This window comes from Lepisma saccharinum, chromosome 14 (genome assembly GCF_977018435.1).
Source record: "Lepisma saccharinum chromosome 14, izLepSacc3.1, whole genome shotgun sequence".
Classification (NCBI taxonomy): Eukaryota; Metazoa; Arthropoda; class Insecta; order Zygentoma; family Lepismatidae; genus Lepisma; species Lepisma saccharinum.
The window spans coordinates 18372938-18400128 of NC_139242.1; the positions used below are offsets into that span (position 1 = coordinate 18372938).

The window sequence follows — 27191 nt, forward strand, 5'->3', positions numbered from 1 at the left end:
AGAATAGATTACATTGAGTTGATGGTCACTAATGAAAAAGAAGAATTAGTTGATTTTGCTGGAGCCACAACAACTGCAATCATAGAGATTAATATTTAAATAAAAATACATACAAGAAAAAAATGGAAAATATTGAGAGTTATGAGCTACAATCATTCCCTCCAAACAGGAGGACATTTGCAAATTTAAATCAACCCAACACAGAGATTGAGGTTGATCTTGATGTAGGGGATGGCTTTATACACCCCCACAGAGCAGATCTATACATCAAATTTGATGTTGTAAAGCTCGATGGTACAGATTATCCGGCAAATTCAAATATAAGATTGGTAGACAATTTTGTGCCGCATCTGTTCTCTGAAATTGAGATCAGAAAGCATGGTGTTGTTATAAACAGAGTAGATTATCCCGGCATTACCTCCACAGCTTTGGCCACATTAAAATTATCCAAAACCGAGGCTTCTTACTACAAAATAGGTGGATTTGAGGCTGGTGATAAGATATTATCCAAGAGCCACACAGTGCTGTTCCCCATGCGCCTGTTGCCAGGATTCTTCTCAGATTACAAAGATATTATGTGGAAGGGTGGTTTAAGAATCACATTTAGAAGAGCTGCCAATGATAATAATGCTTTGATGAGGTACAGTACATTAAACTCTACAGGGGAAGCTCTGCCTAATACCCTACCTGATGAGGGCAAATGCATTATTCAGACTATGGAGCTAAGAATTCCAGTTGTTGAATATGAAGCCAGTTATGCTCTTAAATACAAAGCTGATATAATAAAAAATCCACAGGTACCTTTACAATTTTATACATATCAATGTGTACAGAAACCCGCCACTGGTACCTATTATGAGTTTGATGCTACAAATTCATTCTCCAGTATACAATATGACATGCCAGATTTTGTGGTGGTATTGTTTCAGACTGGAAGACACAATAATCAGGAAAAAAATTCAAGTAAATTTGATAGCTGCAACATCAAGAACATTTATCTTAAAAATGGCAGAAATGAGGTATTCCCTAGAGAAAATTATAATTTAGACATGTCCAAGGATGATTTTCTGAAATTATATGAGGCATTTACAGCATACAAAAGGGTCACTACTGGCAATACGGACATGTATTACACACCAGATGAATTCAAAGCACAGAGACCCATGTTTGTCATCAACACTTCAAAAAGAAAACAAGTTGTGGTTAATGACAGGACAAACATTAAAATTATCTGTGAATTCCACGAAACACTCCCTGATGACACCATATGTAGTGTTATTCTCATAGGTGAAAAATCATATGTATATGATGTAAGAAATGAGAGAGTCACAGAACAATTCTAGAAGAATTACATTATCTTCATACTAGATATACAAGTTGAGCCTGGTGCCCAATTGAACTTAAACCGGAAGTAAATATGTGTGTGTGTGTGTGTATGTGGGTGTGTGTGTATGTGGGTGTGGGTGGGTGTGGGTGTATGTGTATTTGGGTGTAGGTGTGGGTGTGTGTGTGGGTGGGTGTGGGTGAGGGTGGCTTAGTTTTAGGTGTAGCCAAAAAAAATATCAAGAGGGGCATATTTTTGACAAGCTTATGGACAACAATCTCACAGAAGTGCCTTTTATAAGTGTAGGCAAATCAATCTGAGGGGGCTCATCATTTCACGGGAAATTCCCGAGGGCATTTTCACAAAAATCTTGGATTAGACAGAGTACCACACTTGAGCAATAAGCTCATATGCACATCTTGAGCTAGTTTTAAGTGTAGCCAAATCTGCCTGAGGGGGGTTCATCATTTATCGAGATAGTATTATATACTTTTATACTACTGGCCACGATCAAGAAAGTGTGGAGCCCTAACTCCACACCCCCTATACATCTTCATGGTGTGGTGCAAAGCACAGGGGAGCACTTTACTTTTACATACTACATGCATTCCTGCAGTCTCAAAGGGTGATGCAATGAGTTAGAATAATACTAATGACTAAGGTGTGGAATTTTGCATATTTTATTTATTTGTAGTAAAACACAGGCTTTAATGTTTAAAGTTCGTTTTATGGTGTTTCTAGTCTGAAAATGCATTCTTATAGTGCCTATAAATGCCTATTTCGAGGGTTAGTACCTATTTTGCTTAATCGTGCCAAAAAATTGCTATTCTGCAATTTTTGCATACTTCAGGTTTTTATTACGTGCCTTTGGCTTTCCCTACATTGAAGAAGGCTTTGTTGATGTTATCTGGTATTCGCCAGATTTGAGGCTCTCAATTGGAACACTGTTTACATTTTCTTGTCACAGATGCAAATTGTTTTTTTTCATCGTTTGTTCAAATCCACACAGTCGTTAGCACAAGCTCTTTTTTGTGGGAATTACTTTAACTGATGATTGTGAATTTCGATCAAACAATAATAAAAGCGTGTCTGAAAACTAAAATTTCCTTACCTTGGTTAAAATCTGAGGCTAAAAAGGGCGCTCAGCACAAATAAGGACAAAACACAGGACGACACAGAATTATACTGGCAATGGGACCAGTTGCCAGAGCCTGAATATAAACTGAAGTGCTAATACAGTATAACTGTATATTGTAAAGAGAAAATTGAAATAAGTTCACATTCATTACCCATTTTAATATTTTTTTAAATTAAATTTTAGTGTATGTTTTCGTGCATTTTCTAGTATATAGTACCTTTTTAAGTGAAATCATTTTTGTGCCTATTTGAAAGGTGTTTAGTGTCTATAAATCCGCACCCTGCTAATGACTCAGTCGGGAAAGCGATCGTGTTCGGCTCCCAGAGGTGAGCATTGCTCGAATACTTAACGCACCCCAAGTGATATGAAGATCGTTATGTGCGGAAGCATTCACTATGCAGCACATTTGCTACGGTCGATGCTATACTCTTTCTAAAAAAGGAGGACATTTACCGATTTCTAAAAAATCTGCCCGGACGCCGAACAGACACCTAAAAAGGAGGACATGTCCGGATAAAAGAGGATGTCTGGTCACTCTACCTGTATATCAAAAAGGACCTAAGTACTCTTGTACAACAACCTTCCAAACCACATAAAAACATTGAAACCTGCAAAGCTTTTAAGAAAGAACTGTACAAATACTTACTGGAACATTGCTTTTACTCAATTGATGAATATCTAAGCATGTAATAATATATATATTTTTGTATGTGTGTATTTTTTCTTCACAACTTTCGCTAATTCAGATGTTTTAAAAATTAAATAGGTGTTGTAAAACATAAACCATATTATACTATACTGATATTGAGGCATCTCAATGTGCATCAGATTCTTCAAACATGGTGTGGTAACTGGTAAGGTAACATTTCCATTGCAGCATTTCATTACATTATGTCGTACTCAATGATATTTTGTTAAATTCCACAGTAACCATGCATTGTATTGGCATTGTACGGTATTATTGTATTATAATTTTACTATATATCACTGTAACCATAAATTGTATTTCATTGCTTGTTTTATATTGTATTGATTGTATGATATTGTAAACACAAACTGACATGTGCGATATCACAGCATGTAAATGCAAATAAGTGATTCATGGATGAAATAAATCTTATCAGTCACAGGACATACTGAAAACATAATATTTTGTTAATGAAAGTAGAAGCTATTCATAACTTGTAGTCACTCGCCAGTCCTTTGTCAGCTGCAATGGATGAAAGCAGGCCCTTACCCAGGATTTTGGGGGAGGAGCAGATTTTATAAATTTTCTTTGGAGAGTCGCTGGATGTGCATTAATGCTGCATACATATTGTACACTGGGAGAGGGTGTGTAGAGAAATTTGCTCATTTCGATGCTAGAGATCCTTGAAGAATGACATTTATAACCTATGTGTATGGAACCACATGACAAATATTTGCAGTTGAAATTATTTCTGTCAGAGCGAAAAAATTTAGTATGATACGAATAGACTACACAAATCCTGTGGTTTGTAAATATCTCTTACAACATTTACGATCTTTTTTAATGCAAACAAGACCAATAGCCTACGATAAGCAACATAGTATGTGTGTACGGGTGATAGATGAAGATTACACAACTTTCCAGACTACTGTATAATTTAACTTGCTGAATCCGGGAACTATTCTAACGTTGGAAGCGGCCCCGGTGCCCACCCAGCATCGAATAACATGGGTGCCTGGGAGAAACCCCCCTCCCCAAAAAAAAAAAAGGATGATTGTTGGGAAGCAAAAGAAAATGAAATGTGTTTTTGGCTATAAAATTCTGGTTTTCCTAACTTCTCCAGTTGTCCATTAGCATCTTGTAACATCAAATGTTTTTGCCTTCATGCCTGCTATATATTGTGAAAATTGTCTGTGTTGTACGATCACACCACTGTGTATTTATGCTCAAGATAATTACAAGTAGAAAAGAAAAGTTTCAGCAAAATAAATTCCAATTGGCAGAATCTTCTAAAGAATAGTGTACTTAATTTCTTGAGTGTTTTGGAAAAATAACATTATCTGTTAAAAGTACTTCAGGCAATTATTTACCAAAAAGAATGTAGCAACGATTCTGCTATGTACTGGATTCTCCTATTTATGTTATATACATTAACCCTAAGCCATTGACTGGCAGAATCGACAATCGATGTCAGTTGCATGATGTTGGAGAAAGAAATCAAAGCTTTTATCCTTCTCCTCAGTGGTGGCAAAAAGGGATCAGACATTGTGCCCCCCCATCCTTTATATGGTTGGTTTTATATTGCAGACATTGAGGAACCTTTGTTTCATAATGTAAAATGTACCCAAAATTCCCTTTATGCAAATTAATGAGAAAAATTAGTGACACACTAGTGTCGGGACGTGCTAGCAAGCGGCGTGGAACCACCCACTCTGATAGCGACGCGCTGTTGCCGGATTGACCTACTTCAGGATTTTCGCGAGCCCACAGAAACACGTGTAGTATTAAACATCTGGTTAAACAGTAAACAACGGGACACTTCCATTGTTCTCATTCCGACTCTGTTCGTATTTGAAGGAACAACGTTAACTTCTGTGCGTGAGCGGGCGTTCGTGTGTGTGTTTGTAAGTAAGAGTTGTTTGGATAAATTGTACTGCAATGTCGGAAAGAAGAAAGAAAGTAATTGGTACACAGGGAAGAGAAATGATTTTGAACGTACGGGAGTATTTTGAAAGGGAATGTGAAAACAATGGACCTCTATTACCTGTTGCACAGGTTGTTAAAAGAACAGCAAATGCTACCGGGGTTAATAAGTGCACTGTTTCTAGGATAACATCAGAGAAGTTTGGGAAGTCTCGCAAGGAGGAAAATGAACTTCAAACTCCAGGAAAACACCGAGAAAGGCCGAAACCAGTGACAAATCTAGACACGTTTGACTTTGACGCAATTCGTGCACACATTTACCAGTATTACGCTCGCGGTGAAATCCCAAATAGGAAAAAATTAGTGAATTCGTTAAAAGAAGCAGGATTGTTCAGTGGAGAGAAGACATCGCTTTCAATTGTTCTTCGCGCACTTAATTTTAAGTATAAAAAATTCAATGGGAGGAAAATACTGATGGAGCGACAAGACATTGTTATTTGGCGCTGCCGGTTTCTTCGTAAAATGATTAATGTCGACTTTAACAATGTCATATTCACAGACGAAACCTGAGTGAACACAAATCATGGCATTCCACGAATATGGACTGATGGCAGTGCTTCGTCTTCCGTGAAACAACCTCTCGATAAAGAGGGCCGTATTATTGTGTATCATGCTGGCTCGGTTCACGGGTTTGTGGAAGGAGCTTTGTGGGCATTTCAATCCAGGAAAAGCGGTGACTACCACGAAGAAATGGATGCTGAGGGTTACATTTCTTGGTTTGTAGACAAACTGCTGCCAAATATTCCTCCCGGTCAGACAATAATCATTGACAATGCACCATACCATTCAACACAAGTCGACAAGCCCCCCACGATGTCATCCCGCAAAGCTGATATCATAACCTGGCTGGAACGCCGTAACGTAGCATGTGATATGAGCATGAGGAAGGCTGAACTACTGCAGCTCCTTATGTTACACAAACCCCAGTTCCCCATATATCGAATAGAAGAATCGGGACATACGGTGGTCCGTCTCCCGCCTTATCATTGTATGTACAATGCAATCAAACTTATTTGGGCACAGATCAAAGAGCTAGTAGCACAGAGGAACACTTTGCCACATTTTACACCGTCTAAAATTTTGCAATTGACAGAACATGCTATCGGGGATGTGACAGCAGATAGGTGGCGTTCGGCTATAGAACACGGAAGGAAGATTATTCCCGAAGCATGGGAAAAGGAGGGAGTTGAAGAGCAGGAAATGGAGGATTTTGTAATTTCACTTGGGCGGGAAGACAGCAGTGACAGTAGTAGCTCAGATGAAGATGTTCCTTTACCAACCAACAATGAAGATGATCTTGGGATAGCGCCACTGCAATGGTAGCCGGTAAGCAAAAACAACTGATGCTTTAACTACTACTTCTGTTCTTTCATTCATTTTTTTATGTTTTTACATACAGGTAGCTCAAAGCATTAATAACACACAGTGGCGGAGCGTGACCTTTCCAACAGTGTAAGCCTAGCATGACGAAGGCTATTTCCCGTTGTGCTTATTTTTGGGCTGACATGGTTAGTGATTTATCCACGCACATCGACCCCCCCCCCCCAATTTTTTCAGAACGCTTCCCTGGAATTTTTCACCAAATTAAAAATTCTGGATATCTGGTAATTAAGTCAGTGTTATTCCTATCACAATGAGTAACGTATCGATAAAAAATATGCAAAGTTAGATAAAATGAATAATAATAATACTAATAAACAAACAAAAACAGAAGGAAACAGAAAAGTGCTGAATACTTTTTACAACCGCATAACGAAGTATCAGCTCCGTATCATGAATCGCAAAATCGGTGCACTTTATTTTTTGTTTCTGTTACAGTGTCTGCTAGAGAAGGAAGGGGTGGGCCTACCTATATCCACAAGTTTCTTCTTGGCAGCAAAATCCTTGCTGGACAACGGCGTCTTCAACAAGTTATCCACCCCACCGCACAATCACACTCATTTTATTCCATAATGCACTTCACTACTGTATCACACCACAGCACAGGGACGACATTCCGCTTTTCAATAGATGGAATTCGCAAAAGCAATACCTCGAGACTTTAACAAACACACAGCAAGAAGGGGAAAACAAAAAGAAACCAGATCCAAAATCGGTCACTGCTCAAAGCAGTGATCTTTCGGACTGTGAGGGGAATATCCCTTTCGGATATAAATAAATTCCCTCTCTTGCCTTAAAATTCCCTATATTTATAAATAGTAAAAAAAAAAATACAATATAAAATATAAAAGAAATGCTCACAAATTGTAGGGATATATCCAGAAATTTCTATCAAAGGACATATAAGTGTTTTCTTAGGATAGTGTAAAAGCAAATCTAGCACCTAAAAGATCATAAACAGGCTTTTCGTACGTTGTTCGAAGAGTGTTTGAATCACGGACTATGTAATTAATAATATTTGGTTCACATTTGACATGAAATTTGTAAAATTGGTCCAATCTTCAGTTTTCATTAACATTTATTTATTTATTTATTTACTTATTTATTTCACTTTTTAGCTCAATTATTACCAGCTGAGTTCATACATAAACGGAAAACAGAGTCTTAATATGTCTAATGTTTATGCTCTCCTACAAGCGAAAAACAGAAACAACAAGAATTTAGCACATCAATGTGTATCTAGTTTTCCCTTATCCCGCTCATTTCTAGGTTTCTCCTTTTTCCCCTTCCTGTTAGTTTTTTGCTTCAGAATTCCCTTTTCCTGGAAAAAAAAAAACCTCCTTGAAGCACCACCAGCTCAAATTTCCTTTGCAGTCAACCATTCATACCCGACAACGCTGGAGCCCCTCCTCTTGCAGGACCTGTGTCTCGCTGGCGCGTATTCAGTGAAGCCAACCCAAGCATAATGGTGCTAAATCTCGCACAAGTTTAAAAAGTCGTTTGTAAGTTGGAGATATAAATAAAACAACAGGGCCGCTTTTCGTTGCGGTTGAATTTTCTCAAACTTTTCACATAACGTGGAACCCATGCCGTTGGTTGAACCATTCGAATTTATATTTGTTTTTGTTATAAATTAATATTTATAATATGAAAATCCCAGAACAATTTAGTAGTATGTAGCATAATTTCGGAGTTTAAACGACACCATGGATGTCCAGAAGGGGCAAGGGGAGGAGACACTTCCTGAAAAATGAATGTCAACCATTTTCACACATATAATCTCATTTCAGTCACATCAAATTGTTAATTATTGTAAGGGCGTTGCAGAAAAATGTTAACTTCAAATTGAATTAGTATATTTTGAGAAGGGAAATATACCTAGTTTACCCCAACCCCTGAAAAAAAAAAAAATACTTTGCTTAATCTTCCCTGGTGGAAAGAAATACTGCGGACGTCCAGGAACAACACTTTTTCTAAACATGAGGTTTGCAACGCTGCTGTAAGCCTCTGCCCGTAGGTTTACACACCTATTTTTGACGCGCTCTTCTCCCTATATTCCTTGCTGTTCTCTTTCCAGGTACGGTGGGAGAAGGTAGGTACTGCTCCTTCGCGGTCAGAAATTTGTAAGGCAACATTCAGACGGCTTACAACTTTCCCCAAGCAAAAGGCGGGAGTTCTCATGTGCCATCTGGTGTGAAGTGTTGCAGTCTAACAAACAGGATCTCGAAGACTGGTATCGGGCCGAGATGAACTTTGAAGTTTTTACGAATTTTGCCATATAATTACATACATTTTACTAGAATTAATAAAGTGTAAGCCCGGCTTACACGGCTTACATGGACGCTCCGCGCCTGATAACACGTGTACCAAATGTATCATTAATGTTAAGGAAATCGAGCAATTAACAAGCGTTTCGTTGTAATTTATTGAACTCTGTATTGCCAGAGCCTGTATTCTCATATAGCTTCCCAAATTATCTCACTTCACACACCCACATGTGCCTCCCCGATGGCACAGTGGTAGGGTAAGTGTTGTCGCCTTGTAATCAAGTAGTCCTGGGTTTGATACCCTGTCGAGGCACATAGTGGATCGGATCCCACTTCCAACTGTAGGTCCATTCCAGATTAGCCGTAGTGTGCTTAAAGTGGACTTTAAAACACCAACTCAATCAATCAATTCACACACAATTGATTTGTTCTTGATAAATTCTTCTCCGTAATACAGTAACTCAGTTCTGTAAAATTCTGTTTTAGAGGTGAATTTCTGTAGGTTCCTCAAAATATAATTTAAAAACGTGTTAACGAAACGAAGTTGTACGTAATTTGTATAGCAGTGAGTTAAGAAAATTATTTATTTTACTTTTATTTTTATGATTAATAAGTAGATCCTATTTGTTTATATGTAATTTGCCCTAATTTTCAAGAAATACATTTCATTTGTACGTTCTGAAGGTTCAAGAATCGCGGCGTGACAAAGAAGGCAAAGAGAGGCGGCATGAAATCAAAGGAGAACGATTTGCCACAGTGTTGTTCATAACACAAGACGCATTTTCTTTTGTTGGTAATTGTGATACGATACAACATTAAGTAAAAAGATGCCGGTAGCTGATGCTTGCAATGTACCATAATAAAAACACGACAAAGGTTCTTTCATTGAAGATTTTCGGTTGCTGTGCAGAGCGGGAAGATAAAATGTTTCATGCTTGCCAGAATGTAAAATTCACACTGGAAGATAACGTCAACCTACAAGAAACTTCAGATTCAAACTTCTAGATTCGTTAAATTACGATTGAAATAACATATATTAGCATACTGATACGTACGTTCTTAATTTCGCGTGACGCTTTTTTCCCGAGCTTACCAACAGCTGACTAGCCTGTCCGTGTGTTTGTGCGAACGTGGCAACCCCCCCCCCCCCCTGGCCACATGGCAGCCAACGAGGAGACAGAATTTGGTCATGTTCTGCGTTCTGATTGCATGCCGCTTCTTATCGTGTCCGTACTTTAATTGATGAAAATTTTCAATAATCAAAGGGTTTCTGCTTGTCAAGTGTCTAACTCATAAAGAAATCAGACAATATTAAAAATGTACACAGTATTCTCAGGAATGTCCTACATAAACGGTGCAAGAGTCTTCCTTTATAGCAAGTAGTGTCCGAGCAGACAAAAAAAGTCGGGACATAAATTAAAAGAAATGGATTGTTCTGACTAAATCTTGACGTCTAATAGTCTTGCATCAATCGTTATAAAATTAAAATTGCCAAGTATTGCTGACTTCAGACTTCTGGAGCCTGTCTCTCTCCAGAAACAAACCATTCATTTGTGCATGGACAATATCGAAATTCTGGATTTTTTTTTTAAAAAAATAAACATTATTTTATGGGTTCAAATTTAAAATTTTCATAGCTAGAGGAGGGACGGGGTCCATGGCCCCCACACCCCCCTTGGCTACGGGCCTGGATGAAAGATATTTCTGTTTTGGGAATTGCTTATGGTTTGCCTGTTTAGCTGTAGCAGGACTAAGAAAATAAATACTGGTATTCTTGTGAAGGTGGTTGGTTCATGATCTACACTATATCAAGAAGCTATTAAATGGGGTTGCATACATGTGAGATAGAAAATTTCATTTTCAGCAGCTTCTAACATCAAATGCTTTTGCCTTGATGTAAACCCTAGAAAGTGTTTTATGTTACCACTTGAAGGTGCCTTGAAAAAATGATACCATATGAATGACAACGTGCTGTGTATTTTTATATTTTACACAAATAATTTGTACTAAAGTTTATGTTTGGCCTCACAATAAATTCAACACAAAAACCTATCTGTAGTTTTCTGTACGTTGGTCCAATGTAAAAACCCAACGTTGGAACCAAACACAAAATTACTGTATGTCCAATGGTGTTCTTACGTTTGGTCAACCATTTTTAGTATTGTTGACCCAACATTAGGCCAACCACTTTTGGTTACTTGGGAATTAGTGGAAGTACCATGATAAGAAAACTGTTATTAATAATAATAATAATGTCAGCAGGACTCAAAACAAAGTATAGCCTAGGGACCCAAATTGTATAATTCACTCCCCCCCCCCCCCTTACTCATTCGTAGCTCCTCAAATTCCAAATGGTGGGTGGCTACCAGTCCCATACACTGGCTGAAACCTCTGGAGAAAAGTGCTTTCTCACACCACAGAGACTGGAACCAGCATGTGTTCTGTAGCAGAAGTCCAAAGCCTGACGAATGTTCACTCCATTACCATCCAAATCTGCATTATTGGTGAAGTGTAACGTGTGACAAGTGCACATTTATTACATTCCTCTATATTTATACTGTAGCACCACACTCAGCAGCCATGTTGCAACATTTGTTTGTTTATAGATAATCTAAAACTCAGTGGTACCCAGACATTCTGTTATAAGTGCAACCAGAAACATTTTATGGGAGTGGGGGTTCAGCACACTTAGTTAAAAATTATTTGTGGGGGAATGATTGATGTATAATACAGGAATATCTTCCATACAGACCTTTTTTCAAATGGATTAATGATGAATGTGCTCCTTCTGTATCCCTGCTAACACCACCAATAATTTTGAATGAACATGAAGTTAGCCTAAGGATTCAGCCTGATTCGCACCGAACTAAGTGAATTTTAATTTTGAACAATTTTCTTCAAAACATTAATTCCAGAAGGGGGTTTCTGATCCCTCATAACAATTTAGGACAGTAGATAGGCACAAAGTATTGTGGTGTTTGGTTCCCTTCTGTTTTCTCTTTCCATGCTGTGTACTCAAGAGTATAGATTCATTTAACTTACGTTGTACAGTCACGGACACTTCTGGGTTTTAGTGATCCCATTGAAAGTCAATGGGGTTGCTACAACCCAGAAGTGTCCATGACTGTACATACATCTGGCATCAAGTTATTTTTATTGACACATCAATTTACACTGATAATATTGCATCCAAAATATCCTCCAATATACTTCAATATTCATATCCATATACATGATATGTGTGTGAATATATATATGTACATATAACAACCATTAACCCTAGAACACTAGCATGTCCCCATATTACATTGTAACTAGCACTATGTAAATTTTATGTACATGAAGAAATTGATTTCCAACAGAACCTCTACATCAAGAAAACAAAATGACTATTCTTTTTTAACATTATTTTGTTTATTTCCATTATATTGGGGTTTTATTCTTCATTTAAAGATGTGTAAACATGGTTTTATTAAACATAGAGTTGGAAGTGGTCGGAAAAAATGGCTTTTTTGGCAAAAAACCGGAGTTTTTCCCGCTGCTTTTTTGGTTGGGCTTTTTTTTGGCTTTTTTCACAAACGTGTCTCAAATCAATGAAAATACAGGAGTTACCTGTTCCATGGTTTTAGTTTATCTCCCTACTGTAAAATAGACACTAATTTCTAAATATAAAATACAGTTTACAATATGAAATTCGTAGCTAGACAAAAACAGTGTTTTCAAGAAGGCTGGCTTTTTTGAATGGGCGGTTCTTTCCGAGTGTTATCTTCATATTTTGGTAGACTTATTAAATATATCTATGTTGTATAAACATATTCACATAACTAGAGTAGTTTTGTGTGTGTTTTTAATAGAACCTAATAGTATATGATATGATTTTCTTTGTGTTCAGTAATTTATATTTGTATTCTGGTTTTCCAGCACATCATGTGTAATTTGGTTAAATGGCCGATAAATCTGGTCACGGAGCAACTAGTGATGTATTTTGGGTGTTTGTTGCAGTGGTTCTCGACCTTTTCAAGACCACAGCGCAGTGAATTTATATCTTACAAGTCGATGCCCTGATCCCAACAATTTCACTCATAAATACATTTCTGATCTTTAAAGTTTATATGGAAATTAATATGCAACCTTAATTAATATTAATACAGGGTGATTATAAAGTTTCGATCCATTTCTGTGAAAACATTAGTTAACATTAATGTACATTGCTAGAAAAGGTGTTTCGTGCAGCGGTGTCTCGCTGGGAGTTTTGTGTGGACGTGCAGGGTGTTCATTTGGATTAAGGCTAAGTGCAACCTGTGATGGATTATGTGTTACTCTGAGGTTGGGTCTGCATTGTCTGTGGCTCACAGGCCGCACTTTTTTTTTATCACTAAATTTCAAGAAACCATTTTATAATTGAATCACTGCTTCTTTTGCTGATTATATATGTGCAGTTATTTATTAATTATAATAATTACAAAAATTACTATCATTAATAAAAAATAATAACTAATTATTTCATGTGTGTGTCATATATTTTATAATTCACTAAAAAAATCCATAATTTGTATTAGTTTTTTTTAGTTTGCAGAACTGCAGTTGTTTATTAAATATGATAATTACAATAATTACCATCATAACCAACCAATTGTAAATGTCACCGGCATGAGTGTCTCGAATGAGACATTCAAAGATGGCACCTGATTTTCCCACAGAGTGCATTTTGCCTCCTAATTACATTACATTTATGTTTTTATAAACAAAAGTAATAAAGAAATATTGGGAACATCCTAGGAAACAAATGTAATTTATTTGAACCGGTGAGACCAAGAAGGGAAAGATTCCACTTTTTGAACAAAATGGGCTGAATACTTTGAATACATATCAGAGCTAAAATAAAGGTTTTAAAAACAAACCATTTATGGAATATTGTTACTATGGTTATGATGAAAGAGTTTGTAATTGTAAGTTTCTTCATCCAGCTTTTAAGATAAGATAAGATAAGATAAAGTCGGGACGCGTTAGCAAGCGACGTGGAACCACCCGCTCTGGTAGCGACGTGCAGTTGCCGGATTGACCTACTTCAGGAGTCCACAGAAACACGTGTAGGATTAAACATCTGGTTAAACAGTCAACAACGGGACACTTCCATTGTTCTCATTCTCAGCAAAAACAACTGATTCTTTAACTACTACTTCTGTTCTTTCATTCATTTTTTATGTTTTTACATACAGGTAGATCGAAGCATTAATTACACATTTACCAAATGTATCATTAATGTTTAGGAAATCTGAGCAATTGCCAAGCGTTTCGTTGTAATTAATTGAACTCTATTGCCAGAGCCTGTATTATCCTGTAGCTTCCCAAATTATCTCACTTCACACACCCACATGTGCCTCCCCGATGGTACAGTGGTAGGGTAAGCGTCATCGCCTTGTAATCAAGTAGTGCTGGGTTTGATACCCTGTCGAGGCACATAGTGGTTCGGATCCCACTTCCAATTGTAGGTCCATTCCAGATAAGCCATAGTGTGCATAAAGTGGACTTTAAAACACCAACTCAATCAATCAATTCACACACAATTGATTTGTTCTTGATAAATTCTTCTCTGTAATACAGTAACTCAGTTCTGTGAAATTCTGTATAAAAGGTAAATTTTTGTACGTTTCACAAAATATAATTTAAAAAACGTGTTAACGAAACCAAGTTGTATGTAATTTGTTTATACGTTATTCACCCTAATTTTCAAGAAATACATTTCATTTGTACGTTCTGAAGCTTCAACTATGTCGCAGAAGTATAAATTCCATGTTGTTACAAAACAAAGGGCAAGTTTCGTATACAAAAACAATAGACGGGCATAGCTGCGATCGGTATTGAGTTGCGAAAAAGAGAATGTCGCGGTGTGACAAAGAAGGCAAAGAGAGGCGGCATGAAATCAAAGGAGAACAATTTGCCACAGTTGTTCATAACACAAGATGCATTTTCTTTTGTAGGTAATTATGATACGATACAACACAAGTAAAAAGATGCCTGTAACTAATGCTTGCAATGTACCATAATAAAAACACAACAGAGGTTCTTTCAGTGAAGTTTCGGTTGCTGTGTAGAGCAGGAAGATAAAATGTTTCATGCTTGCCAGAATGTAAAATTCACACAAGAAGTTAACGTTAACCTACAAGAAACTTCAGATTCAAACTTCTAGATTCGTTAAATTATCACTTTACGACGGAAATAACATATATTAGTATACTGATACGTACGTGTTTAATTTCGCATGACGCTTAATTTTTTTCCCGAGCTTGCCAACAGCTGATTAGCCTGTCCGTCTGTTTGTGTGAACGTAGCAACGTAGAAAACCCCCAGCCAAATGGCAGCCAACGAGGAGACAGAATTTGGTCACGTTCTGCATTCTGTTTGCACGCCGCTTCTTATCGCGTCCCGACTGTAATAGAGGTTTTGGGCCTGCAAGGCCCTCCGTGGTAAGCTAGGGTTAAAATTGTATCTGAACCACTATGCAATATGTGTCCACTGGGATTGGTCAATATCTGTCTCTTGATTGATACATCATGTAAATTTATTTTAGCTAGTTGTAAAATATGTCACTACAAACCTACACACTCATAACAGTAACTTCTGAAATAGGTTAGCTGTAATTGGTAAAAAGTTGAAAAAAAGCCAAAATTTCTGGGGTTTTTCCAAAAAAGTCTGCTTTTTATCAGAAGAAAACTCTTCAAAAAAGCCTCCTTTTTTGCAACTCTAATTAAACGTAGAATATTTTAAGAGAATGTCTTGATTGACAAGCCTGTACGTACATTAAGAATGAAGGCGAAAAGTTCAAACAATGAAAGCAAACAATAATAATATTTATAATACTGTAAATAAGGAACGAATGTAATTTTAAAGTCTTACAAGAAATAGTGCATGCTTCTAAAATTTTGTTTTTCAAAATCTAACTATCAAAATCGAATTTATGAATGTGAAAATTACGTGAAAGATTTTTCTAGTTTTACTACGAAAAATTGAAGTACAGATTCCAACATAACAAACAAACTAAAGATGTTCAATGCTTGCACCTTCCTTACCACAGTGCTGCCTCCAATCTGACAATGCCCGAGGCACTGCTAGGCAGAGGGGTGAGTGGGTGCGAGGTGGGAGGTAGGGGAGGGATTTGAGCGCAAAGCATACGTAAATTTTATGTACAATAGTGTTCTAGGGTTAATTGAGTTTTCCTGTCAGAAAAAAATGATCATTTATTGTAATACTTGTGTGGTGAATTTCTATTTCTTTATTTTCTTTGTACATACCAAAAATTCTTTGCTTTACTTTTTTGTTATTTTTTTCGACAGCATATTCTAGATTAGCATGTCAAATTCTGATAATGTAATCAACCACTAATTTGCTTGCTTGTGTGTGTGTGTGTGTGTGTGTGTGTGTAACGTGTATATTTGTTGCTGTAACTTTTAAATGTAATTAGCAGATACCTATAATTGGGCAGCTAAATGCCTGTTGCTCCCCCAAACTTAAATAAATAAATGATCATGTATAATGTTATTCCCCATTTATTAATAAACCTTTTTTTCTATTGGATGATATTCAGCTTGACATCGTCAGTTATGACACAGTGCACTTTGGGAAAAAACAGTTGATATGCACGAAAAATGGCAAACAAGAGTTGCAGCTTATGATAAGTGATAATCCTACCTTGAATCACTTCAGCAAAGACCACATCTACAATGCTCACCCGGTATGCTTTCAATGCAGGATCTGGTCTGTTTGCTGGAAATGTGGCGACGGACATAATTTTGCGCAATGAATTATGGGGCAAGTTGTTCGATGAATATCATCCATTTGGTAATAAACAACCATCAAGATCACAATTCTTATTGATCCTCAACACAAATTTTTAAACTTGGATGCAACGTATTTTCTCACTTGTACCCTCACATGAGATAAAATGGGAATAAAATAAAATCCTCTCATCTATCAAAAGGGTGTCTTTACTTCATGATCCTTAATTACATTACACATTGTACAAGGTTTTTTACTTATCAATATAAACAAACTGGAACACAATATAGTCTGTTCAAATTTAAAAATTATTAGTATTCTGTCTTTTTCTTCTCGTTTTTAGAAGGAATGTTTTATTCTGTGTTTATTATGGATCTATTCAGATCCATGCTTGAGCATCTCCTTTGCACAAATGTTTGGCATTTTCATTAAAAAGTTGTTATTTTGTGGAATGCTACATGGCTGACTGAATAATTTGCTTTCGCCTGCATCAACCTTTTACGATCACTTCCTTAGTTATTTGAGAAAAGCCCATAAACAGACTATACTCTGCTCCAATCTAATACTCTACAAAAAAATCAACAAATGTGGAAACTAGTGGGTAGATATCACGCCTCGCCTCTTTTTTGTCCAGAACACAAGGTGTGGTTCAAGCAACTTGTTAGAGACTGAAGGTATATTTCTGCATTAATCTAACAGTTGCCTTAGCAAGCCCTGTAACCAGACAACCCACTGAAAACTTTGGTTCTTTTCAGGTATCATCTGCCCTCTGGTGTAGTTCTGCTGAATTAAAATACAAGGAAAGGTGCATGTCATCTTGCACAAACACCATCCTGCAGTTTATAAGTCTACATCTCTGGCATGCTATTTGCACATTAAGAAAATTGGGTAAGTGACTGCATATGGTTATTGTTACTGATTTTTCCCCATTTAACAAAATCATTTAAATGTACTAAATAAGTTACTACAACCAAACACGACACTCTGAATTTAACTGCAGGAGGTTTGTTCATTACATACAGTAATTTCAACAAAATTTCAATTGCGTATCTTTTTTCACAATCTTCTATAAATTAAATAAAAATTCTTCACAGAAAATCACAGATGCCCAGTAGGGGTACAGCATATTTCAACCACACTACATTTGCTAAAAAGACTGTTACTAAAAAATACAGTTATTAAGTTAAAAATATTCACAGACTTTTGTATGTGGAGATATAATGTATATATATTATTTTTACATTATTTTGTGATCTTTTTACACCTGCATATCACAAGTGATTTCATAAAAACTTTGATCAGTGTTTCAGCATTGTTTATTTGTATTAACACTGCGCCTTTGTTTATACACCATTGTTGTATTCTTTGCATGGATCTACCCTGTAAAGCTTTCTGGGGGGGCCAGCGTTTGTATCTAAGACACCTTGGTTTTGATGGAAATCTTCAAAATATGTTTTTCCCCCCTTGCATTATATCATGTAATATTCTGATATGAAAATTGTGAACAATACTGGCCCTTGGGTACCCCTGATGCTTACTCTAATAAAAACAATGAGCAGATATTTTATTCTTGTATTGAATCACACCACTCTCAAACATACAAAATAATAATAATAATAATAGTTTCATACAACTTATTTCTGAGATGGTCTATACCTACTGTAAGTTATATTGCTTTACAAGCAAACTTTAAAAACTTGGTAGAAGAGGAAGTGGAAACTAAAAAGAAATATTTTCTTAATTTGTTTCTGGTATATAGATATATATATATATATTTATATGTATATCATCCCTTACAGGGAATTTTAATAACAACAGGGTACTCTTTGTACAATTTTTATCGCATGTAAATGTCACTACATGCTTTATCCTTAAATGCAGACGATTATATACTTCTGCACAGTAAAGTTTATTTGTTATGGCACATATCGAATGCTTTATTTCACAATGCTAACTACATGGCAACCTGCACTGGGTTGGTTACAGAATGGAATGATCTATGTACAAGAACTGTCCTAATCAATAATACAAGCCATTTTATTTCAATTAAATTACAGAAGACCGTAAATGAGTTTAAAAAATTCGCTGTTGTATCTTGCTGGCGAATATTAATACCAATTAATTTAGACAGGGAACTTGAAACTTATTCCACTATAAATAGCTAAGGCATTTGTGTGTGTGTGTGTATATACATATATACACATATACTTCGGTTATTACTTGTATATGTGAAAGAGCTTTTTCCAATTGTTCTTCATTGCTATAATACAGCAGCATGACAGTAAGGCTATTTTTTTTATCGCCACAGGTAGCTGATTCTCTTGCAGCTGGGAAATGTGAAAGTGTATATCCGATTGATGCTTTTGAGATCATACTTTACTTGTGATAGAGAAAAAACAGTTAGAGCACCAGTAACTTTCACCGGAATTGTTGTTGTTCTTTTCCGTGGATGGAATAACTTGTTAATATGTGCTTCTGTGTTCACAAAAAACAACAACCAAATAGGTACTTTTCTTTTATTCACGTATGAGAATGTTTTAGCAGGTACTTTTCCAACAGCATAGTACAAGGCACTTGAAGATGTCACATTTTATCAAATCGTATCTGCAACTTGAATTGCGTTATTTCTGCAATCTATGCATCGTTTAAATCAATCAATCAATACTGTCATGCTTCTTTCTTATCTTTTAAATTTCACTTATTACCAGCAAGAAATAATTGTTCATGTTAACAGTTTTTCTACTTACAGACAGTGACTAGCTAACATACGATCACATGGCAATCCAGTACATCACTTTCATGTTAATATGAAGGAGAGCTTTCTTTCAAATAGCTCCAGTATAATATTTTTAAATATTTATATATATATATAATTACTTTTTAAAGAAACAAGCTTTCTTAAAATACTGAACTGAATGTTTTATATTAACCTTCAATATTGCTGGCATATTTCAATAACATTTCATGGGTTTAACTGCTGTGCTATAATTTTTCAGATCTTTGAAAAGAAAGTCATATTCAATGTAGTGATAAATACAAATAAGATACAAAAATATGTATAATATACTAATTGCTTTGTATGTTCAATGTAACCAAAAAAAATGAAAATTTGTATAAATGTACCTTTCTATTTAGTGTGAACTATGCTTAACTTTCTTTCATTTCTATAATTTCCTAGAAAACAACTGGTCACTCGTCAAGGCACAAAAATTATTTTTCTTGTAAAATTCTACAATCCAAAATAGCACCAATTCTATACATAAATATCAAATATTATTAAAAAACACTACAATTTTGAAATCACCTATGCAAATTTTGTACTGTATATGAATTGGCTTTAATTCACTTTCTAATTTGCATAATGCACAATAATTCACTTTTATTTGAGGCCCCTTTAATATTATTCTTAATTGTATCATTGATTTATGTAGATACTTCACATTTACATATATATTAACAAACACATATACATTTTTCACAATATTTCACTCTTCAATGTATCTAACAATTGTTTCATTCACTAATTCTTTTTTTTCTTTGCCAGCAAAATATTATCACGATGTGTATGTTCTACAAGCACCCCCACTATTCATATGACATAGTCTGTGCACGTCCATCCCAAGAGCAGAATATTTATGGCAGAAAACTTTACGTTGACTATCCAACATATAAGTTTACAGTATATGTTTCAAATTATAGCAGAACATTGTAACATAAGCAAAGCTTTTTATTTTCACCTGTAAGGCACAACTGCATACTACAAAAAATATACTATCTATGTGGACAAGAAATAACAGCGCTAAAGGCACTCTATTTACAGTGATAAAACTACCTTCGGTAAAAGAAGGCCAAAACTTCTTAACTATCGAGTGATATCATACCACAAACTCGTACTACGTATGCAACACAATATATTAACACTTGTTCCCTATTACTTTTAATGAGTTAGAAACTCAAATTATCACACTAGAAAATCTTTTGGTTAAGTCTTGTTACGTAATTCACACACACAGTCACCTGAAGGAAGGACATTTTTTCCATTTTTACTTTTAGACTGAGTTTAAACACACTCTCTTGAAGATGCGTCATGTACAAATTATCATGGACATTCTTTAGATACCACCTGTTCTTTTTCTTTTCAGTGTTGTCTGGAAACCTTTCTAAGAAATGAGAGTGAGATGATATATTCCTTTTCTTTTTTTAAAAAAAAAAAATGATACTTGTAAGCATGACGTTTGTTCAGACTCATTGAGCAGTGTTTTTAACACCATGAAAGATGAGGCAATATAACATACAGCAATGCTGAATTGTCTACTCCAGGTAGACGAGACTTTAAAATGAATAAAATGCAATACTGAGCTGTCTTTCGCATGTATTTATCTGCATTCGATTTGCTGACTTAAAGATGTTGAACAATAACTTATTTTATTCTTTAAAAAAGACACAGTCACCATTTTCCTGTCAATCTGTGCACTGACGTCACTTTGTCCAGTAAAAATTACATTATTATTGCAAATGCTAGCATGCCATGCACTAGACATCATCACAATATAGAGAAATCACATTTCCACCATCTTGGTCGAAGCTTTCTTCCTTTCCACTCCGAGTGGGTACAAGTCCGATGGTTTCCAGTGGTTTCCATCCATGTAGAAATAACACCACCTACTTTCAGGCACAAATCATTCGAGATGGCGATACTTGTGTGCTGACATTTGAGACAATCCTAGAACAGCATAATGACAACTAAGGCAATGATAGTGTGTCTGTTTCTGATTGTGAGCACAGCCCTCAGTGTGACATGTCTGCGAAGGGGTGAATTTTTCAAAACCAGCTGCCATAATGGAATCTAGCTTCTGATGTTGGCGTCTGTGAGCTACCACTTTATTCGTATCCGTACAAACGAATTCACACTTTAAGCAATGGAAATGCGATGCCTTGTTCTGCATAGTACCTGCAATGATAAAATAACACATGTGTTATTAGTGTGTTTGATATTTTTAGATTATTTTTTCATTGTTTTCATTTACTTTGGTCTATTGTGGTGACCACAGGAGTGTACCGAATATACCAATTTTTTTTTAAATCGATTTTCTTCTTCTTCTTCCTTTAACTTTCATTATTGGGAGTTACAACATATAAATTTCAACTCTGCTAAAAACTCTTACATTCCAAAGGAAGGAAATTAAAAAAACAATCTCATCTCTTACAAGAATTAGGCCTCGAGCTATGATGTTTTTTGTACATCATGGAAAATTTGAAAAGCGCGCGCTTGAATACCACGCTGAGTTGGATTTAGGTCTTAAAGGCTGAATGCTGAACCCTGTAATCAGACTACAATGCCAAGTAGAGAGAAGAAATAGCACACTTTAAACATGACAAGTTTGCACATTCAAATAATTGTTTGGACTGTAAACAAAATCAAACAGGCATGTCGGTTAGTAGTCGTTGGCCCTCAAGGGCTATCACATCATGGGTTATTATTATTATTACAGTCTGTTGGTCATGCATGTTTCATAAGTTTTTTAGTTTGAATCAGAGAATTATTATTATGGTGGATGCAGTTTGTGGTGAAGCATTGCATGTTACTTCCATCTGAAACCCGATGTGTGTCACTTGTCATGTCAATCTGAGAACCTCCTAAGGATCAGTGGGGGATTAAAGATGTTCTCTCGGAGAGGGTGGATAAATTTTGAGGTGCCCCCACTCTGAACTATCGGTACCCAGTACACTTTCCTTCCAAACTATGGTCCTACCATGTACGTCATAAAATAACTGTTGTAACTAAAACGTTGGGAAGGCCAGGTACGTGTCATTATTTTCCCCCCTTTAACGATTTTGTTAAAGGCCCACAAAGCCTTTCTATTCTATCCAGTGGCGTGGCGTGGATTTTTAAAAGTGTTACCGGTTATCAGTAGGACATTTAAGGAAGACTTGGGCACCTCCCCACCTCATGCCCCCCCCCCCCCCCCCCCAATGTCTTCCAAGTAGTTCATATAATATTAATCTGGTACGTATGCAATTCAATACTAGATTTTGGTAAAGTTATTAATCAGAAAAAAAAATGTTGACATAAGGACTAAAGTGAAATCGCAAACATTGGTTGTTGACACAATAATACGTAATTTGATACTTACAGAAACATCGAAGGCTACTTATAGAGCAGATCAATCCGACTTTGAAAATAGTTATATGATGCTGGGATCCCGGGTTCGAAACCTAGCTTGGGCATGGGCGTTTGTGATGTCTATTCATCAATTTAATCATATCATCACTCATCCCCACCTTCGCAAATTAGTCAAAAGTGGCACAAGCGAAGCAAAATCAATCAAATCAAATCAAAAAACTTCTATGATGCTGTCATAAAGAGAAGTTTTTCATTTGAATTTGAATTTTTGGGTGCGTCATGGTCCATGTTATCCACATCTGAATTCGACACGTTTTTTTTTCACCCGAAAATAGAGTACATGGCCAACAAAAATGTTTAGACAACTCCAAACATCCACATAACCACGGATAGTCGTTATACCACGAAACATTGAAATGTCGGTCATATCCAGCAGACGACTTGGTTTTTAAATCGTTCAAAATAGGCTTTGGTCTCCCTTTCGCCACAATTTCGATTTTTTCTGCAAAATAACGAACCGAAAGATTGCTTCAAAATATCTTCTATCGCACGATTACACACACTGTCCAGATAGGATGAACCCGCCACCTCGGAACTCGGAGCAAGCTTCATAAATTAATTGACAATGCCCGAAAACAACATAAAGACGAAAGACACCAGTCACAAAACTCCCACTGCACAGTCCCTCCCACAAACCGTTGTTTACTTTTGTAACACGTGAAGCACCCTCCTTGCCCCCTCCCCTCTCAGCATCGGCCCTTCCCCAATATTTCCTTCGGAACCTGCAAGAAGTCCAGTTCTACTAATGTTGCCATCTTAGTTCTTTTGAAACCAGATTTGCCCAAATCGCGAAACATTTTCGTTTCAAATAAGACGTATGTAGAGTAGATGTAGTCTTCATCTGTTTCCTAACTACTCCCACTCCCATGTTTCGCTAAATCCACTGAAATCTCATTTCTGACACCACTACCATTTCGTATATTTTACGTCCTTTGCTACCTTTAAGGCTTTCGCTTTATAGGATAATCGTGACGATGACAATGCGTGGTGAATTATTGAAATAAAATTATTATTTCTTTGTGTATGTAATTATTAATTTTTATAATTATGTAAGTAAAATAATAACAACGAACATTGAAATAACCATTTCTTGCTGAGGATTCGAACCTGCGACACCTGACACTTAAGAGCGTGCTAAGATAACAATCGGGAAATTATGCTTGTAAGTATTGTTTTCACCCAAAAACAGTTCTACTACCTCAAAAACATTGCTTCAATCCCAAATTATTGCATTCCTGCGACAACGTATGTCAATGTCAATCAGTATTTTCAACAATTATCACAAATTCCCGTAACCGAAATAATATTATATGTGTGAAATATAGAATTTTAGGTTGACATTTTTAGAAGGACAGCGGACCCCTTGACCATACCCATCCCTCTCCTCTCCTTCTCGCCCATGATGTCGAAGAAGGACAAAGAGGACTTTCATAATCGCTGATATTTAGTGTAAATACAAAATATCACTTGGTAGTTTGCTTTTGCCCCAGTGTGATTTGATTTTTTTAAATTTTTATTTGGCGATTTAAGTCCACTTCATGAACAGTAATGCTAATCGGGACAGTTTAAAGTTGGATCCGCACCACTTGTGCCTCCACCGGGTATCGAACCCGGAATCCCTTGATTATAAGGCGGCGACGCTACTAACACTGCGCCATCGTTCCCCAGTGTGACTGGACACCTTCAGAGTAAGATAGACCCGATTAGGCGACTTAGCTCTTTTCTGTCAATTGAATATGGCAACACTGGTATGTTTCCTGTAAGCATCACCGGCAACTGCGCCGGCTAAACAGCCCGCCTCCTCCTCCTGCCATAACAGTCTTTACCGCTACGCGAAGTCTTCCTTGCGTGGGCTCAGGGTCCTTTCCTCATGTTGCCTGTGGAGGGTACCGGATCAGTCCTCCTATTCGCTTTTGCCGGTGTCAGAAAAAATGGCAGTTTGCAATGTTTACTTTACGACAATATTACCAGTTTATGTACGTAATAATATTTTAAGACGGGTTCTTCAATTCTTTATATTTTGGTGTTACCTGCGGTAACAGCGGCTACATGCACGCCACGCCTCTGATTCTATCTTACAGCTTCCTGCTACATACCTAGATATGCACTTTTAGTTCAAGCCAGTTTTACTTAATAGGTGATAAGTGACATTATCGTTTTCTCCAATTTCATCTTTAGTTGACTGTGGCACAAATAGAATTGAGTATTAATTCTAAGTTTTAAAAAAAAGCTGGATGGGGGCCTGCTCACACAAGAGCTTGAAGCACTGCTTGCACCATCCTTCTTCATCTCATCTTTGTTCGCCCCTATCTTTCGTCGTCCTCTAATAATTTGTCTCCCCCATCCTTCGTCATCCTTATTTTTGTTTGCCCCTTTCTCTCCTTGCCTCCTATCTTTCATCGCCCCCATTCTTCATCATCCTTATCTTTGTCTGCCCCCCCCCCCCCCCGGGTCTCGCCTAGCCTCCATCTTCCAGAGTTCCATTAACTTTCGTCTTCTCCATTGCCATTTTTCACTCATCGCTCTTATGTTTTGTCGCCCCCTTAACATTCGTCATCTCCTATCTTTCATCCCCCCCCCCCATATATTTCATCGGCCATATTTCAGTCACTTGTTGCATACATCGTTAAGCTTCCTACTCCCCCATAACTATAGTTCTTCTAAAATGGAACAGTATTTGCTTTATTGCATTTATTGAAGTAATAAAAGAAGGCCCTTCAGGGTCTGTCGTCTTCCCTCCCCCTTTGAAAGTCCTCGAGTAGTGAGGTGACCTCTCTAGCCCCCTTTATTCCACTCTTATATGTTTCTTAATTTACATTATATGTGGTATATTTCATTCCAACTTTGTAAATTATTTATCAATATATGAAAAAATGAAATAGGTCCTCGGTGGAAGTCACCCACCTCCCGCCTCCCCCTTTTTAATCTGCCCTTGCTTAGGATAACAGGGATGATGAGAGTGAATTATGATTAGATAAAACTGATGAAGGGGAGACACAAAGAAACATCCATGCCTACGCCTGGGTGAGTCTACCACTGCCACTGAGGGAGCTCTTTCAAGTTTCCTTCAAGATCTCTGAAAAAGGCTACTGGAAAAGAAATTATAACTTGTGTGATGTGTACAGTTGCAGTGAGAAATTCTAATTGTTAAAGTTTCCTTTTCTTGCAACATGGGAACCGAATCAAGCCCAAAACATTATTTTCCCATTGATCTAAATTTCGCAAACAATTTTTCTTTCTTTCGCATGCATATCTAGAAAAATAGTTAATTAATCAATACAATTAACTTGAAGCAAGTACCTGATATTGATGTGTAAATACAATCCTTGCGTCCGCATGGTACGTTGGCACGAAACTGCTGAAAATCTCCTCCCATCAAAGTGTCAAGACGTTCATGTCGTGCCGTGTGCTGGACGAATCTTGTCTTGTCACAGAAGCTGTATCCACAGTCTTTCCGAACACAATGAAAGTGCGTCTGGTGTTCACGATAACCACAATGGGGATATTTGCAGTCTTCATTAAACCTGAAATACAAATGTTTATGCTTTATTGAAACTTGGACAAGCATGTGCAAAGAAACCTCATGTCCCTGATTACATATTTTTGCATATGTAAAATAAGACCACGGAATGAAACACAAAAATATTTTTAACTGAATTTCATTCTTTAATTTGCTCACATTATTCTTAACAATAACTAACTGGTCTCTAGTTATTTACTATAGTAGTGACATTAACAAAAAATCTTAGCACAGTGCTTGTTTAGAAACTTGTTAGAATCTTTTTAGAATTTTAATTGCCAAGGACAAAATGAGCTTGGTTACACTTACTATTTAATAATTATCACATTTTCAGCTCAAAATCATCCATTAATACAGAGTAATTAGTGACCCCCATACTCCCTTTGACATATAAAATTAAGTAATCACCCCCAGAGAGACTAAAACTAAATGTAACATCATAAAACAACACTAGACGAAGAAGTGCTTTGTCTCTGCCAAACCAGATTACATTAAATTCACTGCGCAGCAACATTACAGTCTCTAGTTCCACATCTATAACTGGCCTTTGTCATGATAACATTAAGATATAAACAATAATACAAAGTTTTAAAATACAGTTACACAATAATGTGCATATAATTGCTGATATAATGAATTATTCTCCTACAACTATGAACTTTTAACCCATGGCACAACAGCCATGAGGGCCAAGGCCTACCTATGACTGCTGGCCTCCCTCCCATCTGCCGATGTGGGAGATCGTCCAACCAGTTACAGGGTGACGTGTGGTCAGCACGAGGAGCCCTCAGTAGTTGTTGTAAGTTTCCATGACCAGGTTTTACTACTCATTCATAGCTACCCAATTTCCTCGCAATGGTGGGTGGCCACCAGTCCCATACGCAGGCCAAAATCTCAAAGTTGTAATGCTTTTCCCCAGGAGACTCGGACC

At 36.7% G+C, this 27191-nt stretch overlaps 1 protein-coding gene and 1 long non-coding RNA gene across 10 annotated transcripts in view; one reads left to right on the forward strand and one right to left on the reverse strand.

The window, feature by feature from the left end:
- The window catches only part of LOC145998709 (uncharacterized), a 55584-nt gene extending 36081 nt beyond the window's left edge, over window positions 1-19503 (forward strand). The window contains exons 3-4 of one of the 2 annotated variants that reach the window (XR_014443336.1): window positions 17312-17444; window positions 19306-19503. This is a non-coding gene — a long non-coding RNA (uncharacterized LOC145998709). Of the gene's footprint in view, window positions 1-17311; window positions 17445-19305 lie in introns of those variants that run through there. The other variant, XR_014443338.1, reaches the window with a different exon arrangement.
- Window positions 16748-27191, reverse strand: part of LOC145998708 (zinc finger protein castor homolog 1-like) — a 347264-nt gene continuing 336820 nt past the window's right edge. For all 8 annotated transcript variants that reach the window (XM_083135199.1, XM_083135205.1, XM_083135203.1 and 5 more), the window contains 2 exons: window positions 26041-26264; window positions 16748-21507 (listed from right to left, as the gene is read on the reverse strand). In XM_083135199.1, coding sequence (XP_082991325.1) covers window positions 21236-21507; window positions 26041-26264 — 496 coding nt within the window. In that variant the 3' untranslated portion in view covers window positions 16748-21235. The remainder of the gene's footprint in view (window positions 21508-26040; window positions 26265-27191) is intronic.